The sequence below is a fragment of the Amphibalanus amphitrite genome, unplaced genomic scaffold (assembly GCF_019059575.1).
Source record: "Amphibalanus amphitrite isolate SeventyFive unplaced genomic scaffold, NRLGWU_Aamphi_draft 000164F_arrow, whole genome shotgun sequence".
In the NCBI taxonomy this organism is placed as follows: Eukaryota; Metazoa; Arthropoda; class Thecostraca; order Balanomorpha; family Balanidae; genus Amphibalanus; species Amphibalanus amphitrite.
The window spans coordinates 335,130-358,275 of NW_024881659.1; the positions used below are offsets into that span (position 1 = coordinate 335,130).

Here is a 23,146-nt window from a genome sequence, read left to right on the forward strand (position 1 = left end):
GAACCGGCCGACAAATATGGAGATCGACGACCGAACAAGCTAACTGCCAGGGCCGTCGGATATCGCGCATTGCGCCATAAAAGTGGAGTGTCGTACGCGGTGTTACAGGTACGAATGGGAGTATAGACCTTGCATTACGGGACGGGGCAATGCTCACCGGTCGGTTGACCGCCAGCTGACGACAGCCGTAGGTGGGAAGGGACTGCGTCCACATCGTGCGAAAAATCTGATTATTTGTTTGTCATGACATGTTTCCTAATTAAATCGATGATCTTCATCCGGTTCTGTCCATCTCGTTGGAACCCAATAAAAAAGCGAACTCCGTTTTACATATCATTGTTTTGTTCTATTTATAGCAAACTGCGACAAGTGTAGCACAAATAAAGCATGGTGTTAAAGTACCTTATAACTTTCGGATAAGTTTAAGGCTTTAAAGGTAACAATACCAAAGAATCACTGGTACGTATACGTGTGAGCAGGTTATGTGACACAAACAAATTCGGTACGTATGCGTGTGAGAAGGTCATGTGACACAAATAAATTCGGTATTTTGACGCAAAAAGGTTGAGCTACCTGTTTTCTCGGCGTAGGATAACCCGTAAATGTAGTACCGATTTGGTACTCCAAAAATACCCGGATTTTGTGGCTAGTAATACCCTAGAATCACTGGTATCTGTACGTAATAATAGTTCATGCGAAACAATGAAGGGTATTGATACTCGTTTTCTGGAGGTAGGATAACCCGTAAAACTAGTACCGATTTGGTACTCGTGAAAAACCCGGATTTTTTAGGTAAAGATAGCTAAGAATAGCTGGTATGTATACAATAAAGCAGGTCATGTGATACAATCAGTTTAGGTAGTCCAACACGGACTGAGTAGATATAAACGTTTTCTCGGCGTTAAAGGACCCGTAAATATAGTACCGATTTGGTACTCGTGAAATACCCATATTTTTAGGGTAAATATTTCTCTGAGTGTGTGATGAGATTCCTCATGCCTAATATGGGACAATCGGGGAAAAGCAGTTACAAAACAATGTTACAATCATTGAGGTGATGCCCAGCAAGAAATATTTCGGCATTAGATGTACAGGAATTGTAAAGGTCGTTTTTGGTCAGGCTAACGCCGTGGTCAATGCAGGACACTACCTAAAAGATAAATTATCACATACCTAATTTTTGTCATTTTGACCATTTTCACAAATCGGCGTAGGTATGCCTAACTGATGAACCACAGGAGATAGAGGGTCACAGAAGCACAGTAGATAGCTCTTTCAAAGCTCTTTCGCTAGCATGTCCTCAGATGTGACCTCAGGTCAACAGTTTATAGCCCACAGATGACAAAACGGCGGTGAATAGGCATCGGATTGTATGTAGTTGTGTGCAGGAATGTCTGTTCCCAGTTCCCATCGATCGTTTTTAACACACGAATCATAATAGCCATGCGTTCATCATTCATGGATGATTGCAAGATGTTAATACAATACAATACAATACAATACAATACAATACAAAATAAACACCAAAATATGTAGAGGATGCTGCTGAAACAATTTTTCCAACAATTTTTGCAATGACTTTGACATTAGAGTTGCAAAGTTTTCCCAATGGGCTGCTACCGGCACCGCCCCGCCCCACAAAAAATTTTCTGGGATACCGGCATGCTACCACGCCCCAAGCAAAAAAAACCGCCAAATTACCGGCATACTAAAAAAACCTGCATTCTTGATTCTGGCTTTCCCCTACATGAGATGCCTTGGTTTTGGCAATTTCAGTAACCGCCCCACCCAGCACCTCTTACTGTTCAAAGTTTGAATCATATGCTGATATTTTTTTGTGCAAAATAAAAAGATACCGGCATGCTACCGGCAAAACATGCCAGATACCACGAAAAAACCTGCGGTAGTGAAAAATTACCGGCATGCCGGTAGTGCGGTAGGGAAATTTTGCAACTCTATTTGACATAAACAATTAAATGACTTTTATTTTGCTACCATACCTAATGTTTCTTTCTTCGAGAAGCATCGAATGAACAATAATTTGACCTGAAAAGGTCAACTTCAAATTTTGACCTCAGGTCAGGCTGATGACCTGACCGGAAAAGGTCATATTGCGTATCAATCGATCCGTATTGATGACCTAAACATGTTTCACGTGGTTTCATCGATCTACATTGATTCCATGCACAGATCTCGTCAAAAAACTGCTGGTGACCTTTCATGATCTAATATGACCTTTCAAGTGAGCACCGGCCATCAGCAAGTGCACCCTGGTCCCTATCCATTGCATATGGATAGATTGGCCACGTTTGGGTAAATATCTTGTGGCTCTGACGTCTTTGTTAAAAACAGAAGACATTTGCACTTTTCCCCATTGCCTTATAAGTTGATCTTGACAAGTTATCCCCAAAACCAGCACCTCTACCTTTGAGTCTTTGACCTGACCTCAGAGATATGTGGCAGACCCGAGACATTGAAATTGGGTACAAACCAGTCGCTGCGTCTCGTACCTACTGGCGCACACGCTCATTTTTTCAGCTGTGACTCGATTGGGGGCTAAAAGGTCCCGAGGTTGTACTATATGGGGATCCCAGGCATGGCGGAATCGGAATAGGGATTTAAAATTCTGCAGAGATCCTGGAATTGTAGCCTTTACGGCGGTGGCCCTGGAACACGAGGGACGGCGCGGGCGATCAAGGAAGGCGATGGATACGTCCTGATAAGCGTGTGAATCCGTTGTGCTGATTGGCCCTGGAATAACCCTGTCTGCAGATGACGGCTGTTCAGCGGACGAGCGGAAGAAGCGGCCCCGGACGGCGTTCACGGCGTCCCAGATCAAATCCCTGGAGACCGAGTTTGAGAAAAACAAATACCTGAGCGTCAGTAAGCGGACGCAGCTCTCCAAGCAGCTCAGTCTGACCGAGACTCAGGTGAGTGTCGCTGGGAAAACGGAAATTCCCTCACACAATGTCGACCAGCTGAGCAGGGGTGGATTTTTATATTAAGTTGGGGTTGCACGTGCAACCCCAACTTTGAATTGTGCAACCCCAACATCGGTTTGTGCAACCCCAACTTTACAACTGAAATAAATCGGCGGGCGACTCGAATGGTGCCGCCCCCATAACCCTGAGCCATCCCAAAACTCTATGCCACCCGTTGACTTGGCACCATCTTTCAAAAAAGCCCTACCCATCATGTAATTGTAGGCAATAGTCACCCCTCAACTATCTAGTGTAGTTGCCGCCTCCTCAGACCTCAAATGTAGGTGCCGCCCCCTCGAATGTAGGTGCCGCCCCCTCGAATGTAAGTACCGCCCCTCGAATGTAAGTGCCGCCCCCTCGAATGTAGTGCCGCCCCCTCAAATGTAAGTGCCGCCCCCTCGAATGTAGGTGCCGCCCCCTTGAATGTAGGCGCCGCCCATTAAATGTAGGCGCCATCCCCTCGAATGTTGGTGCAGCCCCGCAAATGTACCTAAATGCCACCCCTCGAATGTAGGTGCCGCCCCCTCAAATGTAAGTGCCGCGGGCCGCCCCCTCAAATGTTAGTGCCACCCCTCCCTCGGATGTAGATGCCGGCCCTCCTCGAATGTAAGTGCCGCCCCCTCGAATGTAGGTGCCGCCCCCTCGAATGCTGGTGTCGCCCCCTCAAATGTAGGTGCCGCCCCCTCAAATGTAAATGTCGCCCCTCGAATGTAGGCGCTGTCTCCTCGAATGTAGGTGCCGCCCTCTCAAATGTTAGTGCCGCCCCCTCGAATGTAGGTGCCGGCCCTCCTCGAATGCAGGTGCCGCCCCCTCAAATGTTAGTGCCGCCCCCTTGAATGTTAGTGCCGCCCCCTCGAATGTAGATGCCGGCCCTCCTCGAATGTTGGTGCCGCCCCCTCAAATGTACCTAAATGCCGCCCTTCGAATGTAGGTGCCGCCCCCTCAAATGTTAGTGCCGCCCCCTCGAATGTAGATGCCGGCCCTCCTCGAATGTAGGTGCCGCCCCCCCAAATGTTAGTGCCGCCCCCTCGAATGTAGATGCCGGCCCTCTTCGAATGTAGGTGCCGCCCCCTCAAATGTTAGTGCCGCCCCCTCGAATGTAGGTGCCGGCCCTCCTTGAATGCAGGTGCCGCCCCCTCAAATGTTAGTGCTGCCCCCTCGAATGTAGGTGCCGGCCCTCCTCGAATGCAGGTGCCGCCCCCTCGAATGAAGGTGCCGCGCCGCCCCCTCAAATGTTGGCCCCGGCCACTTATGCATAGGTGTCATCGGTCATCCCATAAAATGTAGGTGCCGTCCCTTCGAATGTAGATGGCACCCCTAGGTTGCCGCCCCCTAAGGCCTAGTTGCAGTGCAGCCCCCTCAAATGTAGGTGCCACCCCCTAAGTGTAGGTGCCACCCCTTGAAATGAAGGTGCCTTTCCCTCACATGTAGATAGATGCCGCCCCCACCCCCACCCCCATGCGTGGGTGCCGCCCCTCAAGTTAGGGTGCTGCCCATGAAATGTAGGTGCCGCCCCCTCTAAGTGTAGGCGCTGCCGCCTCAAGTGCAAATGCCATCGCCGCCCCCTCTAATGTAGGTACTACCCTCCTCTCAAGAGCTTGAGCTGTCACAAGGCCGTATACTGTATAGAGCTGTCGGACTTGCAAAAATGCGCCGCTCACCGCTCAGTGGGCGGTGGGGGTGGTGCCCAGTGGAGGTCGCAGGGGGGCATCAGGGCCATGGCCCCCCAAAGACAAATCAGGGGCCATCCTATAATTTGCTCCCTTAAACAACCGATGGGCCCCGAAGGGCGTAGGGGCCCTGGCTCTTACCCGATTGTCACGAGGCTCAAGAAACCAACACCAGGTATTATGTAACAGCCCCCATGCCGGTCTTTGAGTATCCTGACTTCTGAGGGCGCTTCAGTGGCCTTCAAGGGCCAACCCTGGCCGATGAGGACCCACATCGACCGATGAGGGCCCACATCGACCTCTCAGGGTCCTCCAGGCCCTAAAGCGGCATCAGGAGTCCCCCAACCGTCCTTTGAGGGCCCCACACTGATCTCTTGATGGCCTCATTTCTGTCTCTGGGTTTCAGGACTGACCTTTGGGTGCCGGTCACTAAGAGCCCGCATCGACCTCTGAGGGCCCCAAACTGGCCTTTGAGGGCCCTGTACAGTATATCTAAAAAGTATGTCCCCTGGTTTGGCTCTCCCACAGGAGGCGAATCGGTAACTTGGCTGAATCCCAGTTGCGGCACCCGGCCGCCAGGGTCGCTGCCGCGCGAGCGGCATTGACCGCTCTCATGTCATTGGCAGTTCGGTCCCTCCCCATCTATACCGAGGTGGGGAGGGGAGAAGAGGGGAAGAGAGGGGAGGGAGCGGCATCCGCTCGGCACTTGGCGATACCTGGCTGACCCTGCGCTCCCTCGCTGACCTTTGTCCTGCCCTCAGGCGAAGCCCGACTTCCTGGCCTGTAGCGGCCCAGCGGAAAACCGAGCTCGCGGGGCGCGACTCCATTGGCCCAATCTTATAAATGGAATGCTGTCGTATTCACGGCATTAGATAATATTAATAGTGATACCAGCAGTGGATGTGGTAATATATATTCCCGACCGGGGCTGGGAAAATGCGTTTTATTCACCGAGGTTTTTGTGCGGAGGACCGAGTGCCGGTAGGCACGAGGTCCGTAGCCAAAAACCGAGGTGAATAAAACTGCATTTTCACAGCCCAAGGTTGGGAAGAGATTTACCACATGCCGGACCGGCGCAACAGTTAATATCATATTCATTTGGTATTATATATTATATTCTTAATATGGTGTTAATATTCTATTAATACTATGTTCATATTTATAGTCACCGCGATTATTTTTTGTGTTTTTCATTATTGGGCGGCGCTGGCCGTTGAGTATGAAAGATGAAATTCCCTACTTTTACCTTATTTAAGGTTTGAAAAGGCTGAGGATGAAGATGGTGAAGCGCCAGAGGTTAGAATAAACTATAAAGATATGGAGCCCAACAGGAGTGAGGAAACTGTGAGAAAAACTGAAAATTGGGTGAAACGCTGAATCAAACGCGTCTTAGATCCCAGCTGGAACAATATCCAAATGTTTCAATGTGGCTCGTTAAGATGCTTCGCGCATTTAAAGTGTTCGTTTTTTGCGTGCATTTTGTTGTAATAATGAGTAGGTAGGTACTCTGACCATGTTATGCAGCAATAAATACATTGGCATTGAAACGATACCTACCCTTGTTTAGTTGAATTACGTTGACAGCAAAAGTAAGTGAAAACGCCTTCACTTAATTTTGCTCACTTCTGCTGTTGCTGTTAGTGAACACACAATCCGTAAATATCTTCTTTGGATTTGGTTCTTCCGCTCAGAATATTCAGTAAAACTTTGTCTGGGAAAATCAAAAATGACCACGGTCCGAAATCGTTTCCCAAATACCTTAAACATTAGCCACAGCCGGTCCGAAAGCTTTTCCCAAAATCACGTGCTAATACTAAAGGGATATCTCGGCATGTGGTAAAATACAGTCCAAAATAAACGAAAGCACTCGATTCGTGCATAATGCGCCCTCCCATTCAAATAAGCCCGCCCACTTCGATAGATGGTGTAATTTCTTAGGGCGTAAAAGATGCAAAACACTACCGATTTTTTTTTTTTTTTTTAGCTCGGCCACTGGGACCGACAATATACAATTGACTGAAATGCATGAAAACCATTTTGCATTTAGGTAATAGCCGTTTTCTGCACCCAAACTTTAGCCAGTGACGCCCTGTCCATTCTAAAGCGTTTATAAGATTGGTCCCAGCACCCGATTTTATATGAGGAAGTCGTTTAAAAAGCATCTTATTTCTAACGAATTTATTATTATGGCCACTTTTACAAGACCTCTATAGAGCTTTGACTTTAACATTTCTTCCTCGTTCAGGAGAAACGTTTTAACCCTCACCGGACCTTCAGGTTTTCTGAATACCGAGGGGACGTTGGGGGTTGGAAGTGAGGAAACAACCCCCTTCGCCGATTCGCCCCTAATTGAGCTAGAGCCTCACGAAAGAAACGATCGTGTGCGTCGTTACGAAATGCAGCGATTGGTCTCCGATTTAAGGACCAGGGTCAGCCGATGACTTCGGAGGTCAGGTCAAGTGGCCCAAGGCACAGGTTCGGTTTTCGGTAAATAACTTCGCTAAAAATGATCGCAGATCCGCGATTTTAGGAGCATCGTGTTTGTCTAGCTCAGGCGTGTCGAATGGTATACTTTTTCTTCGGGTGAGATCAACTTAACCCTCGCCCGTATAGAGGGGGGGTCGAACGGACCCCCTCCCTCGGTTTTTCGCGAATAACTCGCGTAAAAAGCGGCCGATCGCGACGAAACTTTCGTTACCCTCGTGTTAATCAATTTTACACCCACCCTGAAATTGTCATGACCCTGACCTTAATGACCTTTGACCTGCGACCTACTTTTCGAGACCATGTTTGGCCGGAATCGCGATTCGGCGTATGTCGGCTCGCATTAGCGGCGCGTTTGCAGTCTTTTCGTGGTTTTAAGCGTTCAAACATGGGATATGATGTTGCTTCCATGCATTAGGGTGGGTGTCAAGGTCACCGGAAAGTCAGATCAGGTCATTGACCTTTGATGACCTCGGTTCACTTTTTCGAGTTTTACATGTTTCTAGGCCAGTTTTAGGAGCTGAATTCGAATTTAGCAGCCATATGAACATTTACGAAGTAGTTTTGGTGCCCTCGTAACATGTTGCGAAGCTGTCAGAGGCGGTTGTCACCTACTACGAATACCCTTCCTTACTGGTTGACCTGACCTGACCTGACCCGACCTGGCCTAAATGCATGAAGACATCATCTGTGATCAAAACTAACATGATATTCGTGATCAGCACCCCGAAAACCCCATAGCAGCCACGCTTTACGACTTTCTAACAGGCCCGATTTTCCCGACTTTTGGGTCATTGACCTGACCTGGAAAGTCAACCGATGACCTAGGACCTTAAAATTGGGTATCATCGACTTTCTCTCGTCACGGCCAACACGCTCGTTTTTTCCGCGAAGCTCTAGCTCGATCAGGGGCGAAACGGCAAGGGAGGGTCCAACGGACCCCCCCCCCCCTTATACGTTTGCGACTGGAAAAACATCAATACGGGCGAGAGTTAAGTGTTAACCTCGGGTCAAGGTCAGGTCACAGCCCGTCAGGTCACGAAGCTGGTCAAAGGAGTTCATATTGCATATCAATCGATTCGGCAGGTCTTTTCATGTCCATTAGTGGCTTTATCGACTCGGTAGCTTTAGCTGATCGGGAGTTATTGACGAAAAACTGATACCCTTGGTTACGTGATAAATGACGTCACGCAAGATCAACAAAGCAAAATTAAAGCATCAGACCTTGCAAGGAGCGCATGAAATCACGATTCCGTGTGCTTGAGAATTTGAGATAGTTGTATATCATTTCCGGACCAAACTAGCAATTTCCATATTCCCCTGACTTTTAATGCTGAGAGACTGACCTGATCTCAGGCGACCCTTCAGTAAATCCGAGATATACATTTATACAAGTTGTGAGACTCTCGATCATACTATAAGATCCTGTAAGTTTCATCTCCCTATGAAAGCTCTGCACTGAGGGTGTTGCGAAGTTGGAACATTTTAGGAGTGTGCACACAGTCCTAAAATGTTGAGGACAGTTCAGGACAGTTTCACACAGTTCATTTTAGGATTGCTCATTTATGACGTCATAGATCAGTGACCTGACTTGACTTAAAAATGCGGTTGGCGTAAAAAAATCCGACTTATCAAATCCCGACTAAAAAAATCGACTTATAATCCGGTTAAACAAATCCCGACCATGTTTTTACCTGGCCATTAATGTTCTAGCCTTACAGGTGATTGTTTGAACGCGGAAGATGCTGAATCTTCGTTAACCCCATACTTATCGTATGATAAAGAACGTCAGTGTTAGAAAGTTAATTAACAATTTTATTTAGGATAGCTTAATTCAAGTGGGTATAATCCAACTTGACAATTTACTAGGAGGGTTTTGCAGCGCTATTAGTTCGGCATTTAATTATAAATCATTGCTAATTTCGATCCGGATATCGTTATTCAATGCTGGCCTTTGCGTCCTCAGAAAGTTGTTTATAGTCATGAAGGCTTGCATTGACCCATACTTTCCATTTTTCAGCACTATTATTCGCCGTAGCTGACCAGGTGTTTTCTTCAGCTCTCCCCTGAATCCTTTGGCTTAGACCTGGCGTATCACCCGTGCATCGCAAGACGCACCTACCACACACAAGTTCATGATCCCCACGAACCCACACCAGCGTCCGTTCGCTTGGTGTGTGACCCCTTGATCTTTGGCCGCGACAACTGCCAGCTTGCTGGAGCACCCCTCCCTACACGCGCTGCCCCGCCCGCTCCCCTCCCTCCCCCCCCCCCGGGTCGTGTCACGAAGGTTCGGGCTTACGCTACTACCGGCCACTGCGCAGCTGTCACCTAGCGCCTGGGAATGTGTGGTCTGGTGCGGATTCAGCCAACTACCGGCTCGCGACACCAGCGCCACGTAGTGGCGACGGTACATTCTTTTTAGACACACTGTACCTACTGGTTTCGAGGGCTCCCAAACTGGTCTCTGGGGGTCCACGCCTCTAATGGCCTCATTTCTTTTTCTGGGGGCCCAAGACTGGCCTTTGGGTTTCCCCGAGGGCCCGTACTGACTTCTGAAGGCCCGATACCGGTCTCTAAGGGTCCACATCGGCCTCTGAGGTTCCTATGCTGACCTCTGGGGTCCAACACCGACCCATGCTGGTCTTTTAGGGCCCCACACTGACCTCTGAGGGCTCCACGCTGGCCTGTAAGATACCACACCGGCATGTGAGGGCCCACGTCGGCCTCTGATGGTTCCAAACTGCCCTTTGAAGGCTCTGTACTGGTCTCTGAGGGCCTCACACTGCCGGTACGGACCCACGCTGGTCTTTTGAGGGTCCAAACTGGTCTCTGACGGCCCAAACTGGCCTCCTAGGGCCCAACACCGTGGCTTCGGATGGCCGAATTTCTGCCTCTGGCGGACAGAGACTAACCCTTGGGCACTTCTGAGGGCCCGTACTGGCTTCTGAAGGCCCGATGCCGGTCTCTTAGGACCAACATTGGCCTTTGAGGGCCCATCCTGGCTTTTGAGGACGCTCTGTCCGGTCTTTTAGGGGCCCATACTGACCTCTGAGGGCTCCACGTTAGCCTGTAGAAATCACACTGGCCTTTGAAGACCCACGTCGGCCTCTAATGGTTCCAAACTGACCTTTGAAGGCCCTGTACTGGTCTCAGAGCCCAGAGGGCTCTAAACTGGCTTCTTAGGGTCCAAACTGGCCTCTGAGGGTCCCAAACCGGCCTCTAAATGTCTCACACCGGCTGCTGATAACCCCATTTCTGTCACTGACACCCTAGGCTGGCCCTTGTCCCTTGGGTGCCTCTGAGGGCCCCGTACTGGCTTCTGAAGGCTCTATGCCGGCCTCTGAGGACCCATGACGGTCTTTAGGGGCCCTGTGGTAGTGTGCTCCTCGACTGTCTCCCTGGAGCCGCCTCTGCGATGACTTGCCCGCCGGCGCATAGGCCGACGGCTGGGGTCAGCGGGCGCGGTTGGAACGTGGACCAGTCTTGTTCGAGACACAATGCAAGCGGGAGCCCTACTGTCGCTTATAACAGGCCCCACACTGGACTCTGAGGGCCCCAAACTGGCCTCAATGGGCCCCAGCCGGTCTATGGGGTCTCTACACCGCCACTGATGACCCTATTATGGTCTCTGGGGTGCCAGGTTAGTCTGGTCCCTGAGGGCCCACATCGGCCTCTGAGCCTGGGGACCCCATACAGGCCTTTGAGGGCCAATACTGGCCTTTGAGGTCCCTACACCGACCTCTGAGGGCCCCGAATCGGGCTCCTCTGAGGGACCCACACTAGCCTCTGATGAACCCACTCCGGTCGCTGGGGGCTCAAGATTGAACTTTGGGTGCCTCGCACTGGGCTCTGAGGGCCCACATTGACCTCCGAGAGCTCCACACTGGCCTGTAAGGGATCATATTGGGCTGGCCTGTGATGACCAACTGGTTTTGGAGAGCCAGTACTGGCCAGTGGCCACTCAGGGTCCCAAACCGGCTTTTGAGGGCCATAACCGGCATCTGATGCACCGAACCGGACCCTGGTGGCCCAAAACAGGCCTCAGAGGGCCCCGCACCAGACTCTGAGAGTCCCATCTTTAGTCTCTGGGGTCCAAGGAAGAACTTTTGGCGTTTCATACCGTCCTCCAAGGTTCCCTGTCAGTCTCTGTTGGTCCCCATGTCGGAATTTTGGAATTTGAGGGCCGTTATCTCGTCGCAGCGGGCCGGCATTAACATCTATTACCATATCGGTGTCACATCGGTTTCTGAGGGCCCATGTCTGCTGCCAAGGGTCCCTGGTCTCTGATAGTTCCATTTAGGTCTTTGAGAGCCCGAGCCTGCCCATCATAGGCGCCTCACGCTATCTTCTTATTCTCTGCCGATCTCGGAGGGCCCCTGTCGATCTGTTTGGCCCGTGCAGGTTTTTAAGGGCCGCTGCTAGTCTCTGAGAGCCCCATGTCGTTAGTTGTGTCTATTTTGGGTCGCATTGGCACCACACATGTCTCTTAGGGCCCATACCAGTCAAGGGGTCCCACATTGACCTCTCAAGGACCAACGCTGGCCTCAAGGGCTCACACCACCTCAGAGGTTCCGAACTGGCCTTTGACGACCCCGCACTGGCCTTTGATGACCCCGGGCCCGCACTGGCCTCTGATGGCTCAGGCAGGTCTCGTAAGACCCACGTTGACGTTGGAGTTCAATGACCCATACTGCTCTGCGAGGTCTCACCCGGTTTGTGAAATGTGAGGGTCAATCTCAATACTGGCCTTAAATGATCTTACGCCAGGCTTATATAAGGGTCTCGTACTGGTTTCAGAAGTTTTCCGCTACTTACGAAAAACTTCAGGGGGAGGGGGTGGATATTCACCCCCCCTCCGCGGTACGCGGGTTAAGCTAACACACCGTCCCCCAGCGAGGGTCCACAGGGGCCCCTTTGCCAATTCGCCCCCCCCCCCCCCCCCAACGCCAAGTTTACGACCGTACCTGGTGGCGCCCACTTCCGGACTATTGCGCCCCTCTGAACCGCTTTGGGCGCCCTTTCAGGGTTGTGCAACCCCAATAAAAAACAAATAAATCCACCCCTGCAGCTGAGCGCGCCGAGGTCACGCCAGGTAACGTCAGCGTCAGCCGTGTGAGCTGTGAGACACACGAGTGGCAGAGTCCTCCACAGAAAGCCGTGGGTATGGGTGCATGATCATTACGAGCGAGCGAGCGCAGCGAGCGAAGCGAGTCTTTCCAATATAACGGGAAAATCTCAGTATGAGCGGCCCGGCCCGGCCAGGCCCGGCCCGGCCTGTAACGCTTTTGAGACGCTTATATCTCAGCAACCGCTGAACCGATTGGCCTGAGGTCTTTTTTGCTGGGTAGCCCCATCCCTTCTACCCCGTAATTGACTACTTTTGATACATCTCAGTGACCGTCGTGGCACGTGCCACGTCAAAAGTCAAGGGTGTTCAAGCTGTTTTGCAAAAGTAGTGATTTTGAGAGGCCCATATCTCAGCAGCCGCTTGGGCGATTGTCTTGCGGTAATTTTTGTAGGGTAGCTGCATCCCTTCTACCAAAGGTCGGATACTCTTCATCTATGTGAGTGACCCCAACTGCACGTGCAATATGCAAAAAGAAGAGGTGCCAAATTTGTTCCCATTTCAATAACTCGGTAATTACTGGGGCGATTTCGCTGGAACTTGGCATACAGGTAGGCACCCACCAGGCAATGCATTCCCATGTGTTGCGGTTAGGGTGCTACTGCACGTGCGCACGTGCAGGGGGCGCTCCCAGATCTCGAGAACGGCTGGGCCGATTGCGCTCAAATTTGGTACACGGTTGGGGACCAGTTAGTAGGGTGCCGTGCAAAAGTCAGTTTGGACCCCGTTTGCACGTGCGCACGTGCAGAATGCCGCTTTCAGATCTCAGGAACGGCTGGGCCGATCGCGCTCAAATTTGGCACACCGCTAGCGACCGGTTAGAAGGGTGCTTTGCACAAGCCCGTTGGAAGTACCCTCTCGCCTTTCCGCACGTGCAGGGCTCACTATCTCGCTCGCTCGTCCTTCGCCCAAAAGGCGTTTTACTGGTTTAATATCAGCCGTTCTGGTGCAGCCTCATATTCGCCGGGACCGCATCTGAGCGTGCGCTGTTCGCATTGTTCGGCGGGCACGTTATGCATCGCGGAATAATTCCTATACTGATAAACCTCGCATTTTTTCAGATAAAGATATGGTTCCAAAACCGCCGCACCAAGTGGAAGCGAAAGCACACCAACGAACTAGAGATGTTGGCCCAGCAGTACTACGCGCACCTGGGGCTGTACGCGCCGCGGCCGGTGCACCCCGCCGACCGGCTCTGGTGAGTGACCTCAGTGCAAGGTAGGTACACCCCGCCGACCGCCTATAGTGAGTGACTTCAGCCGCGGCACATACACTCCGCCGACCTGTGACCTCAGCACTCACTACACACATACACACACACCGCCGACCGGCTCTGGTGACCTCAGCACGCAGTGGCTGACGGCTGTCTACTCTAACGGAGTGTTGCAGCTGAGGATACACCAACAGACTAGTGACTTCTTTTGCAAAGGGAGACATCGTCGCTACTCGCTTCCATCAAATGACGTTGTTGAAACCGATGGAGAGATATGTTTATGATGTGTGACTGTCCGTGTGTCGTCAGGCTGGTGTCCCAGGGGCTGCACCCGCCGGTGCCGCCGCCGCCGGCCGGAGGTCTGCTGCCGTCCATCTACTCGGCCGCCGCCGGCCGCCTGCTGCCGCCACCGCTACCGCTCTCCGCCCCCGCGGCCCGGCTGACCCCGCCGACCAGCTCAGCGCTGGAGGAGGCGCTCCGCCGCGGCCTCACCCGACTCTACTCCCAGCCAAACCCCCACTCACCGCCCGCCGCGCGAGCCTCCCCGCCGCTGCTGTCCTTGCGCAATATGATAGATGGCGCCACCGCCGGCCACATAGGTGGCGCTGCGGTGTCCGCAATAGATGACGCTGCAATAGACCAGCCGGACGACGGCTCGCAGGACGAAATTGACGTGGTCGATGCCGATATGTTGTAGTAGCCGGGCAGCGTGGCCCGAGGTAGCCTGTACCAATTGGTCAGTTGGTAGCCTGAGACTGGAGCGCTGAAAAGTCAGCCTTAACGCCGGTCGACACTTGGACCGAGTCTGCCGTCGGAGCCGCCTGCGCGCGATACTTGTGCCGTGCGTGGCGAAACCGATGAACGAAATGTCGAGCACGTCTAGAAAGTGTACAAAAAGCAGCTAATCGTAGGTATAGAAATGAAGTGAGTCGCCTACTGGGCCTGGCAGGAATAACATACTTCCATTGTCAGCCGAAAGCCAAAGCAATGAACTGTAAAACAGAAACGCACTGACTTCTGATTGTGTCGTCTACTTGTTGCCAACAGGTCTGAGGAGAGTAGCCACTCAACAATAAGAGTACATACAATAATTATATCTACCCCGAGACGAAATTTTTGCTGGGTGCTGTACGCATAAAGGTAGTTTGAAATGGTGGAGTGGGAAAATGCGAGTCTTTATGACTTGCAAGTGGAGCTACGGCCTACGATACAAAGAAGCAGCCTGGTTCAAGGCAAACACAAGGCAATTAAAGTGAATGGCCAGAATCGAGTGTCATGGAGTGAACCGTTTCAGACATTAGGGCCTAACTTCACATTCTTTACTGATGCAAAGGAGATCCAAGAGAAATTAATTACTTTACAAATGATTAGTTTTGGAAGTGTAAATAAATGAAGTGGCGCAAACTATAGACTCGTATATTCATCTGAATGCTGGCAGACACTATGTAGAAGACGTTCAATGATCGTTTTCATTATTTGGCGCCGGTGTGCCTTAAGAGCGGTACCGTGGCGGTCACACATCACTAACAAAGACTTGTCACCATCACAGCGTCTCCGCGACGACTCACTATAAAAAGACACCGATACCGAGGCACAACCATCATCGACCGACCACCGAGCACCTCTACACAAACGGACATACAAAACACGCGGTATTGCACGAGTTATCTGCGCCGGACGGCAGGCGGCCGGCGCCTGGCCGGGGCGGGGAGGGGGCGGGACTGACCGTCATCGCTGGTCCGCTCCGTGCAGTGCAGCGGCTCCAACTCCGCTGCTGGGACGAGGCGGCTGGTCTGGGACGGTCCGACGGAGGGCCCGTCTACGAAGACCGGTCTGAGAACAGCCAGCAGACCCGTCTCCGTTCCGTCTTCACGCTGACTGCACCCGTGTCTCCGTCCCTCTGTTCAACTATAGGTCTGTCTTCGCTCCGTCTCCACTGCTGGCCTCACTGAGCAGTCTATGAAGACCCGAGGGCGCTCTGGGCCGCTGGACTCTCACATCCTGAACACGCCGAACTTGGCGTCAGGGATGGGCGCGTTGAGCGCCGCTGACAGCGACAGGCCGAGCACGCGGCGCGTGTCGACCGGGTCGATGACGCCGTCGTCCCAGAGGCGCGCCGAACTGTAGTAAGGCGAGCCCTCGGCCTCGAACCGCTCGACGATGGGCGCCTTGAGAGCGGCCTCCTCGTCGGGCGTCCAGGGTTTTCCCTCGCGCGCCCGCTGGTCGCGGGTGATCTGCGCCAGCACACCGGCCGCCTGCTCGCCGCCCATCACCGAGATGCGTGCGTTCGGCCACATGTACAGGAACCGCGGGCTGCCGGAGGATGAGGGGGAGGGGGAGGGTCAGTCTCGTAAGGGAGCGAGCTGCTTGGGAACCGGGAGAGAGTTGAGCTTCGTAGGCGAGCAAACCTGCTGAGTGCTGGGTGACATTACTGTGGAGACTGGAGATGGGACATCACTTCCCCGGACGAGAATTGGCGAGGTGGCAACACGGTGGGGACGCAGTAGTTTAAATGTTAGTTACGTACAGGAAGCGTACATATAGGAGCTAGTCCTGGAGTTAAAATTGACCCGAGTCATCTGCAGCCTGGCAGAAATTATCAACGACCAATGACGATGAAAGTTATAAGTTTTTTTTTGCGGTTTGAGCATAATATGACTGTACCAGCCCACACAAGAGAATTACAGCTCCATTCACCCTTGACAATAGCTCACCTGTAGGCGCGGCCGCACATGCCGTAATTGCCGGCGCCGTACGAGCCGCCTATGATCAGTGTCAGTTTGGGCACCTGGGCGCACGCCACGGCAGTCACCATCTTGGCGCCATTCTTGGCGATTCCGCCGGCCTCGGCGTCCTTGCCCACCATGAACCCTGCCAGACGGACGGATCGCGGGGTGAGACGCGAGGCGGAGCTGAGAGCCCAGCTACGGGAAGCAGTACACTTAGACGAGGAAGTAGCTAGGTATAGCTGGACATAGCAAGAACACATTCAACTGCTGCCGGCCGGCCCAGATTTGACTCCTCACTTCCTGTCATAAAATATCAGCAAAAGGAGCCTACCACACTGCCGGTCGGCCTGTCATGGGTGACGTATCTGCGACAGTTGTCAAGTGTGGGTACCACCCTGGTGATAAGTATCGTAGTGTTAGCTGGCTGGAGACCACACCTCACTCCATCCCGATCGGCCTCGTACCTGTGATGTTCTGCAGGAAGATGAGCGGGATCTTGCGCTGGCAGCAGAGCTCGATGAAGTGGGTGCCCTTGAGCGCCGACTCGGAGAAGAGCACGCCGTTGTTGCCCACGATGCCGACCGGGTAGCCGTAGAGTCGGGCGAAGCCGCACACCAGCGTCTCGCCGTAGCGCGCCTTGAACTCGTCAAACTGGGAGCCGTCCACCACGCGAGCAATCACCTGAGAGGAGACGCAAACCGTCAGACGTGCTGCATGATGTGTATACACGAAGCGCAATCGCCTGAAGGAGCCGTGGGTAGGTATACATTTAATATAGCGACGCAGCTCACCTCTCGCACGTCAAAGGTTTTCATGAGGTTGTCGCCGACGATGCCGTAGAGGTCGGAGGCGGGCAGGCGCGGCTCCTCCGGCTCCAGCAGGGTGACCGGCGGCGTCTTCTGCCGGTTCAGGTTCCGCACCGAGCGGCGCACCAGGTGCAGCGCGTGCAGGTCGTCCACAGCGTAATGGTCCGTCACGCCGGACTTGCTGCGGGTGGGGATAACGCAAAATATTGGTAATGGGAATTCAGGGCACCACATCTCTTAAAACACAAATTTCAATTATCCATACAGCTGTTTAACATTTTAATACAGAATACGACGACCACTTCTACATTTTGCTGAAGTGCTGGCGATCAGTTCATCTTATTCAGTGAGCCTGTCATATCGTGTTTGTACTAGGTTTGTTCGCGGTTTGGCGGCATGTTTCTGTGCCGGCATTACTATATAGTTAGCATGTTGGTAGTACCCTGGTATCGCCAACAACCGGCCCTTTCCCCACTGTGTTCCGGGGTCTGCTATCTGCCCAGCTGAGCCGCTGATCCGCGGCTCTCTCACCTGCAGTGCAGGTCGGCGCCGCCCAGGTCCTCCGCGGAGATCTTCTCCCCTGTTGCGGCCTGTACCAGCGGCGGGCCGGCCAGGAAGATGGTGCCCTGTCGCCGGACGATGACCGACTCGTCGGCCATGGCCGGGATGTAGGCGCCGCCGGCCGTGCAGCTGCCCATCACCACCGCTATCTGAGCGAGGGGGAGGGGCGGTCAGACGGGGAGGGACAGAGGACGATTAAATGGGAAGGGGCAGAAGACCGACAAACCGAGAAGGGGGACGGGGACGAGTGGGAATAACTAGGAGAGGACACGAATGCGAACAGTAAAATAGGCCGGCCTGTCACAAGCCCCCCGAGCGGACCGCTAACGGCAGTAACATCTACCGGTCGTCTCACCTGCGGTATGTTGCGCGCCGACAGGTTGGCCTGGTTGTAGAAGATGCGGCCGAAGTGGTCGCGGTCGGGAAACACGTCCGCCTGTCGCGGCAGGTTGGCGCCGCCCGAGTCCACCAGGTAGACGCAGGGCAGGTGGTTCTCCAGCGCCACCTCCTGGGCGCGCAGGTGCTTCTTCACCGTCATCGGGTAGTAGGAGCCGCCCTTGACCGTGGCGTCGTTGGCCACCACCATGCACTCGACGCTGTGGGCGGAGGGGGAACGACAGTCAGTGTCAGCGCCGGGGTAGAAACCGGGCCTGGGGGCCGCCGAACGGAATTCAGAGGGATGACAGCTTCTCCATATGCACAAGAAAATAAGGACAGCGAGAGAACGACAGCCCGTGGCCGTGCAGCGGTATTAATTGGAGGGGAATCGAAGTGACGGTGGCAACTCCAAAGAACAGGTGGTACTGCCACACAGGGTGACGCCGCGCTGGTGCGATTATGAGTGCAAGACGTGGGAGGCCAGCCGTGTGTTCGGCGCCGGCCCCAGGGCGCACCGACTGACCCGCTGATGCGTCCGATGCCGGTGATGATGCCGGCCGCGGGCACCTCCTCTGCGCCGTACAGCCGGTGGCCGGCCAGCTGGGACAACTCCAGGAACGGCGAGCCGGGGTCGAGCAGACGCTGGATCCGCTCCCGCACCAGCAGCTTACCTGGGCAGACAGTCGCAGTCAGTCACAGTCTCACAGTGACACCCTCCCGGACCAGCAGCTTACCTGGAGACATTGACCTAGTCAGCCGCAGACTCAGTTACAATCACACACCCGCCCACGACAACGCAGCTTACCTGACGGACGCAAAAATATTCAGTGTTGGATTTTTTACACACGATTCTCGAAGCCGCAACCGACTTGCTCCCGTTTTAATCATACTAGTTCGAAACTATTGCAATGATACCTATGCCTTTTTAATCGATTCAATGGAAGATGTTTCAGATCGATTTATTAATCTGATAATCAACAGTGCAGCAGAGGCAGCCATAACGTGCGGCCTCTCAGATGTGCACACTGACCTTTTGAGGTGTGTCTCTGAACGGCCTTCTCGCCGCCACCGGCCAAGATTCGCTCCACGTGCCCGGAGAGCTCCGAGACCAGCGCGGACATGCGCTGATGGTTCTCCTGCAGACAGCAGAACAGCGTGAATACAAGGTCCTGTCCTCTCCGGACGCTGCCCAGACTTGTCCTGACCAATAGACAGGCAGGGCACACGGCGTGAATGCAGAGGATGGTCGCAACAGGACAGGGAAATACAGCGTGAATAACGGGAAATGATAGAGAAGGGCACCAAAACAAAGCGCGGTGTAAACAAGTGGCCCTACAGAATCCTTCATACTGCTAGCGATGTCCCGACTCCCCAACACCATTTTTCTATGCGAACGTGTAGCCAAGTGATGAGAAAATTTACCCATTTGCTCACCTGAAACTGTTGGCTGTTCCTGTTGGGCTCAGTGCCGATAATGGGCGCCCCATCTAGGTGGTAGCTTCGGAGCAATCCAGCTGCCTGGTGGCCAGACGTCTTCCCGAACCTCCATCGCAGCCCCCGCAAAAGCAACGCCATGGTCTTCAATTAAGCCTACAGACAAACAAACTGGTTTATAATAGACGTAAAATATTAACTCAATAAAATGCTTAATACACGAGCAGAGTCGGAGTCCGCTGGGTCCTCATAGATCTGGTTGGAATTATAGGCGAAATAAGACACGCCGAAATCGACTTTTATCGACGGAAGGTAAGTCCATGCTTTGGCTGGCTAAATCCATACTCTTACGTGCTTTAAGAGCATTAGGTAGATCATTATTAGAGCATTAGGTTGAGCTCGTGAGCATTATTAGAGCACCTCTTTCTTCCGATCGTATATGATGCAGGAAGTCGGCACTTTTTTCATAATTAGGGCGAATGCTGGAATGGACGGATTAACAGGAGACCTGAATCTCACAGATTACCCTCGGGAGCAACTAGAGCCTGTGCTCTCATCACCAAGAGCACAACACCATAGGAGATGTTCCAAACGAGCGATAAGACACGGTCGGATGATGTTATTCCGGCATACCTACAGTCAAGGCCGAGCTAGACTGTCGCCTGTACGTGATCCTCCAGGACATAACCGTGCGTCCTGGTTTTATCGGGTTTGCATAAAATGGGTACGCAGACCAAGTTCAGTTAATACTGAGAAGCACCTTCCAAGCAACTGGACAAACAATGCTGATTGACATAGGCGGCGGAACTAGGGGGCACTGGGGCACCGTGCCTCCTTTGATTTTGGCATTTTAACATTAGCCCCTGCCCTATGGGCATTGCAAGGAGAGAATGGGACCAAAAGTTGGCAGTGCCCCCCTTAATTGAAGGTGTTCCACCGCCACTGCTGACTGACCGCACACATTCAAAATCCACCACTCACTTCAACAACTGAATAGAATCAGGATTCAGGACACTGCATGGAGATCAATAAGACCCAATCCTTGGGTGTTGAGGCCAAGTCACCTTTCAAAATTCTGCATGTTACAAGCATAGGTAAGTATGTACCATGCATTAGATTCATTCTCTTAACTATTATAGTGGTAGTGGATAAACAAACACTGCCCAAAATGTGATTGAATCATCTCCAAAGCAGAACAAGTTGAAAAAAAAACAATTAAAAAATACAATGCTGCATATTAAGCTCAAGGTACAGCCCACCGCTAAAGTAATGTGCAGTTTTACCAATCTCAACGGATGGCTTTGACTTGCGATTTTTTAATGCAGAGTGATCGAAAAAAGACGTCAATAGATTAAGTTGCGGCTGCAAGGGTAACGATACAGGTTAGCTACATTCAAAGTTTCATTGTGGTCTGGCTTGGTCTGGCTAATCATTCCCAAGCTTCAGAAGCAGAACATACCCAGCACTGAAACCGCACATTACTTATGCCGTGGACTGTACCTAGGTACAAAGCAAAACTCGTTGAATAAAGTCCACACATCAATTATCAAACAAATCAATGAAACTAGGTTATCACAAATCTTATTTTCGTCGATATTGATATAAGCATTTGATTCCGTAACCTTCACCCCTACCCTGCTAAATACGTTTATTACGTTACGCCACGACGTACGTCCTCCTTTGCCATGTCAATGTAGCCCTGTTCAGACTCACCGGCGCGCCGCTAGCTAAAGTGTTGTTGATCCTATTTCGACAAATCAGCGATAGGCGTCGCCAGAATCAGCTCCCTTGAGCACAATCATAGGGCCTAAGGAACATAAATAAATGAGGATCTATTGCGCCATGATTGTGTGATTATACTGCTTCCAAATTTTACTATCTTTTTGGCTGCCATTTCAGTAAAGTTGCTTCATGGTAGTAAAGGAATCTTGGTTGCTTGTCCCCCTTCCACGTCGGGTGAACTATCTATGCACGCCACCAACTGACCTGTAGTACCGTAAAGTAAAGCAACTTCGATGGGTCCCACAAGTCTTATAGCCCCCAGCTTCTGTTATCTCAAACTGGTAACTGGTAAGACATACTTCAGGCTTGTGATCTGTTTAATCACGTTACACTCACAGCAATGCTTCGACAGGCCGACAGTCACAACGTAGCTTAGAATGATTGTGGTGCTGGTCTGCCGTATTGGTGGGTACTTCATCTTTCGGGCATTCCCGATACACGGAATACGGATGCTTACAAACCGAAAGGAAAAACTGGACCCTGGCGGAGTCAGACGTCAGATGCAATCATTGACACCAGGGCCCTGTTTCACGGCGGAGCGCTGCAGTGCGCTGCGCGCGTCGGCGCGTTGGGTTTCCATGGCAATATCAACAAACTTCCCTCTGACGCTACGCTATGACGTCATCGCAAAGCTCTAGCACCCAAGCGTCTGCACCATCAGCACGCTAGCAGCATTCGCACTCAAACTTCTGTTCTCTCTGTACTTGGTTCTTTAGGACCTCTGTTCCAAACGCGATTCATCATAAGCTAACGGATCGCACGCAACGTCATTCGAGTGACGTCAGGGGTACGCCTCAGCTCCCAGCGCGCTGCAGCGCGCGCAGCGTCGGGCGATGCAGGCCCATGTCGTCCCCTATCTCCCTGTGTGTCCAAGTGCACAGATGACGTCACACGAAGGGGCGGAGTCGGGGGCGGAGCCTGGCGCAACGGCCGCCATATTTGAATTTGTTTTATCAGAATGTATTCTATATTTCGGGTTTCAGTCAATTGTTATCGATAGTTTTATGAACGGTTAGCTGTATTATAAGTGATTTATCAAGAAAAAACACATCAAGGCCCTAAATACAAGGTTGCACGGACTAATTTCTACTAAACCTACCAGAATATAGTTTCGCGGTTGGATATTTTAATAAATATTCAATCAAAACTTCTTTATTATTTTCTCGTTATCATAAATAAGCAATTTTATAAATTGACTTTCAATTTTCTTGCCTTTTACTGGCAAAATAACTTTCTAGTATTGGGTCAACATAGTTGTGTAGCAGTAGGAACCATAACTGGCAAAACCCCTATGCCTACATACAGCAGAAAAGCAGCCACCAGGTGTCGCCACAGTCGCCACTTGGTCGCCACACAGATGTCGCGCGCGTCGCCAATCGCCACACTACCGATTTCCATAAGGACGCATATGTACGATTATGTATTGGAAAGTCACCCTTAAGGATTACGCTTACATCCTTTGCTTATGAGGTCGGTGGTTGGAAATTGGGAGGGGCTCAGCTATTTTCGACCACGGATATGGCTTTATCGCATGATGAGGAACATGCTGATAAGCGTTTTATGTGTCAAAACAGCACAAAAGTATTTTTAATCATTTTTCAAAAATAGCCGTTCTGCCGTATCTTTCAGTGCAAGGTGCCGTCGGTCAGTCCCGACATGACGTCACGCAGGGAATTCGCCAGATTTTCCTACTAGACTTCGACACCCCCTGAAACACATATTCTGCTTGCAATTTCGATTTAAGTACGACCCGCGCCTAGATTCGAACGCACGATCTTTGGATTACGGCGCAAGCATCCTAACCACTACACTACCGCGGCGGCGAGGCGGCCGGCGGAAGGGGGGCTGCGGAGGCATGGGGGCTTTTTTACGCATTTTTGGAAAAACTAATGGGTTTAGTGAAAAACGCTTCTTAGATAATTCGAAGAAAAATGTCTAGGCTTTCCGATGATGCACTTAGTTTTGTGCTAGCTTTAGCAG

The 23,146-nt window shown here is 51.9% G+C and overlaps 2 protein-coding genes across 6 annotated transcripts in view; one reads left to right on the top strand and one right to left on the bottom strand.

The window, feature by feature from the left end:
* Positions 1-14,420, top strand: part of LOC122383448 (homeobox protein ceh-19-like) — a 30,713-nt gene extending 16,293 nt beyond the window's left edge. The window contains exons 2-4 of the mRNA XM_043369882.1: positions 2,773-2,930; positions 13,325-13,461; positions 13,786-14,420. Of these exons, the coding sequence (XP_043225817.1) occupies positions 2,773-2,930; positions 13,325-13,461; positions 13,786-14,173 (683 nt within the window). The 3' untranslated portion in view covers positions 14,174-14,420. The remainder of the gene's footprint in view (positions 1-2,772; positions 2,931-13,324; positions 13,462-13,785) is intronic.
* Positions 14,421-14,875: 455 nt separating this feature from the next.
* On the bottom strand, positions 14,876-21,184 carry LOC122383449 (methylcrotonoyl-CoA carboxylase beta chain, mitochondrial-like). 5 transcript variants are annotated; one of them, XM_043369885.1, is made up of 10 exons: positions 21,098-21,184; positions 19,385-19,540; positions 18,981-19,086; positions 18,474-18,621; positions 17,928-18,168; positions 17,543-17,721; positions 16,997-17,192; positions 16,670-16,886; positions 16,191-16,347; positions 14,876-15,789 (listed from the first exon to the last, which is right to left on the bottom strand). In XM_043369885.1, exons 2-10 carry the CDS (start codon positions 19,523-19,525, stop codon positions 15,471-15,473), a joined length of 1,704 nt encoding a protein of 567 aa, XP_043225820.1. In that variant the 5' UTR covers positions 19,526-19,540; positions 21,098-21,184; the 3' UTR covers positions 14,876-15,470. The 5 variants fall into 5 exon arrangements, with proteins under 5 accessions (XP_043225820.1, XP_043225822.1, XP_043225819.1 ...); XM_043369887.1 differs by lacking the exon at positions 21,098-21,184 and adding an exon at positions 21,040-21,089; XM_043369884.1 differs by lacking the exon at positions 21,098-21,184 and adding an exon at positions 21,019-21,066.
* Between the last annotated feature and the right edge of the window lie 1,962 nt (positions 21,185-23,146).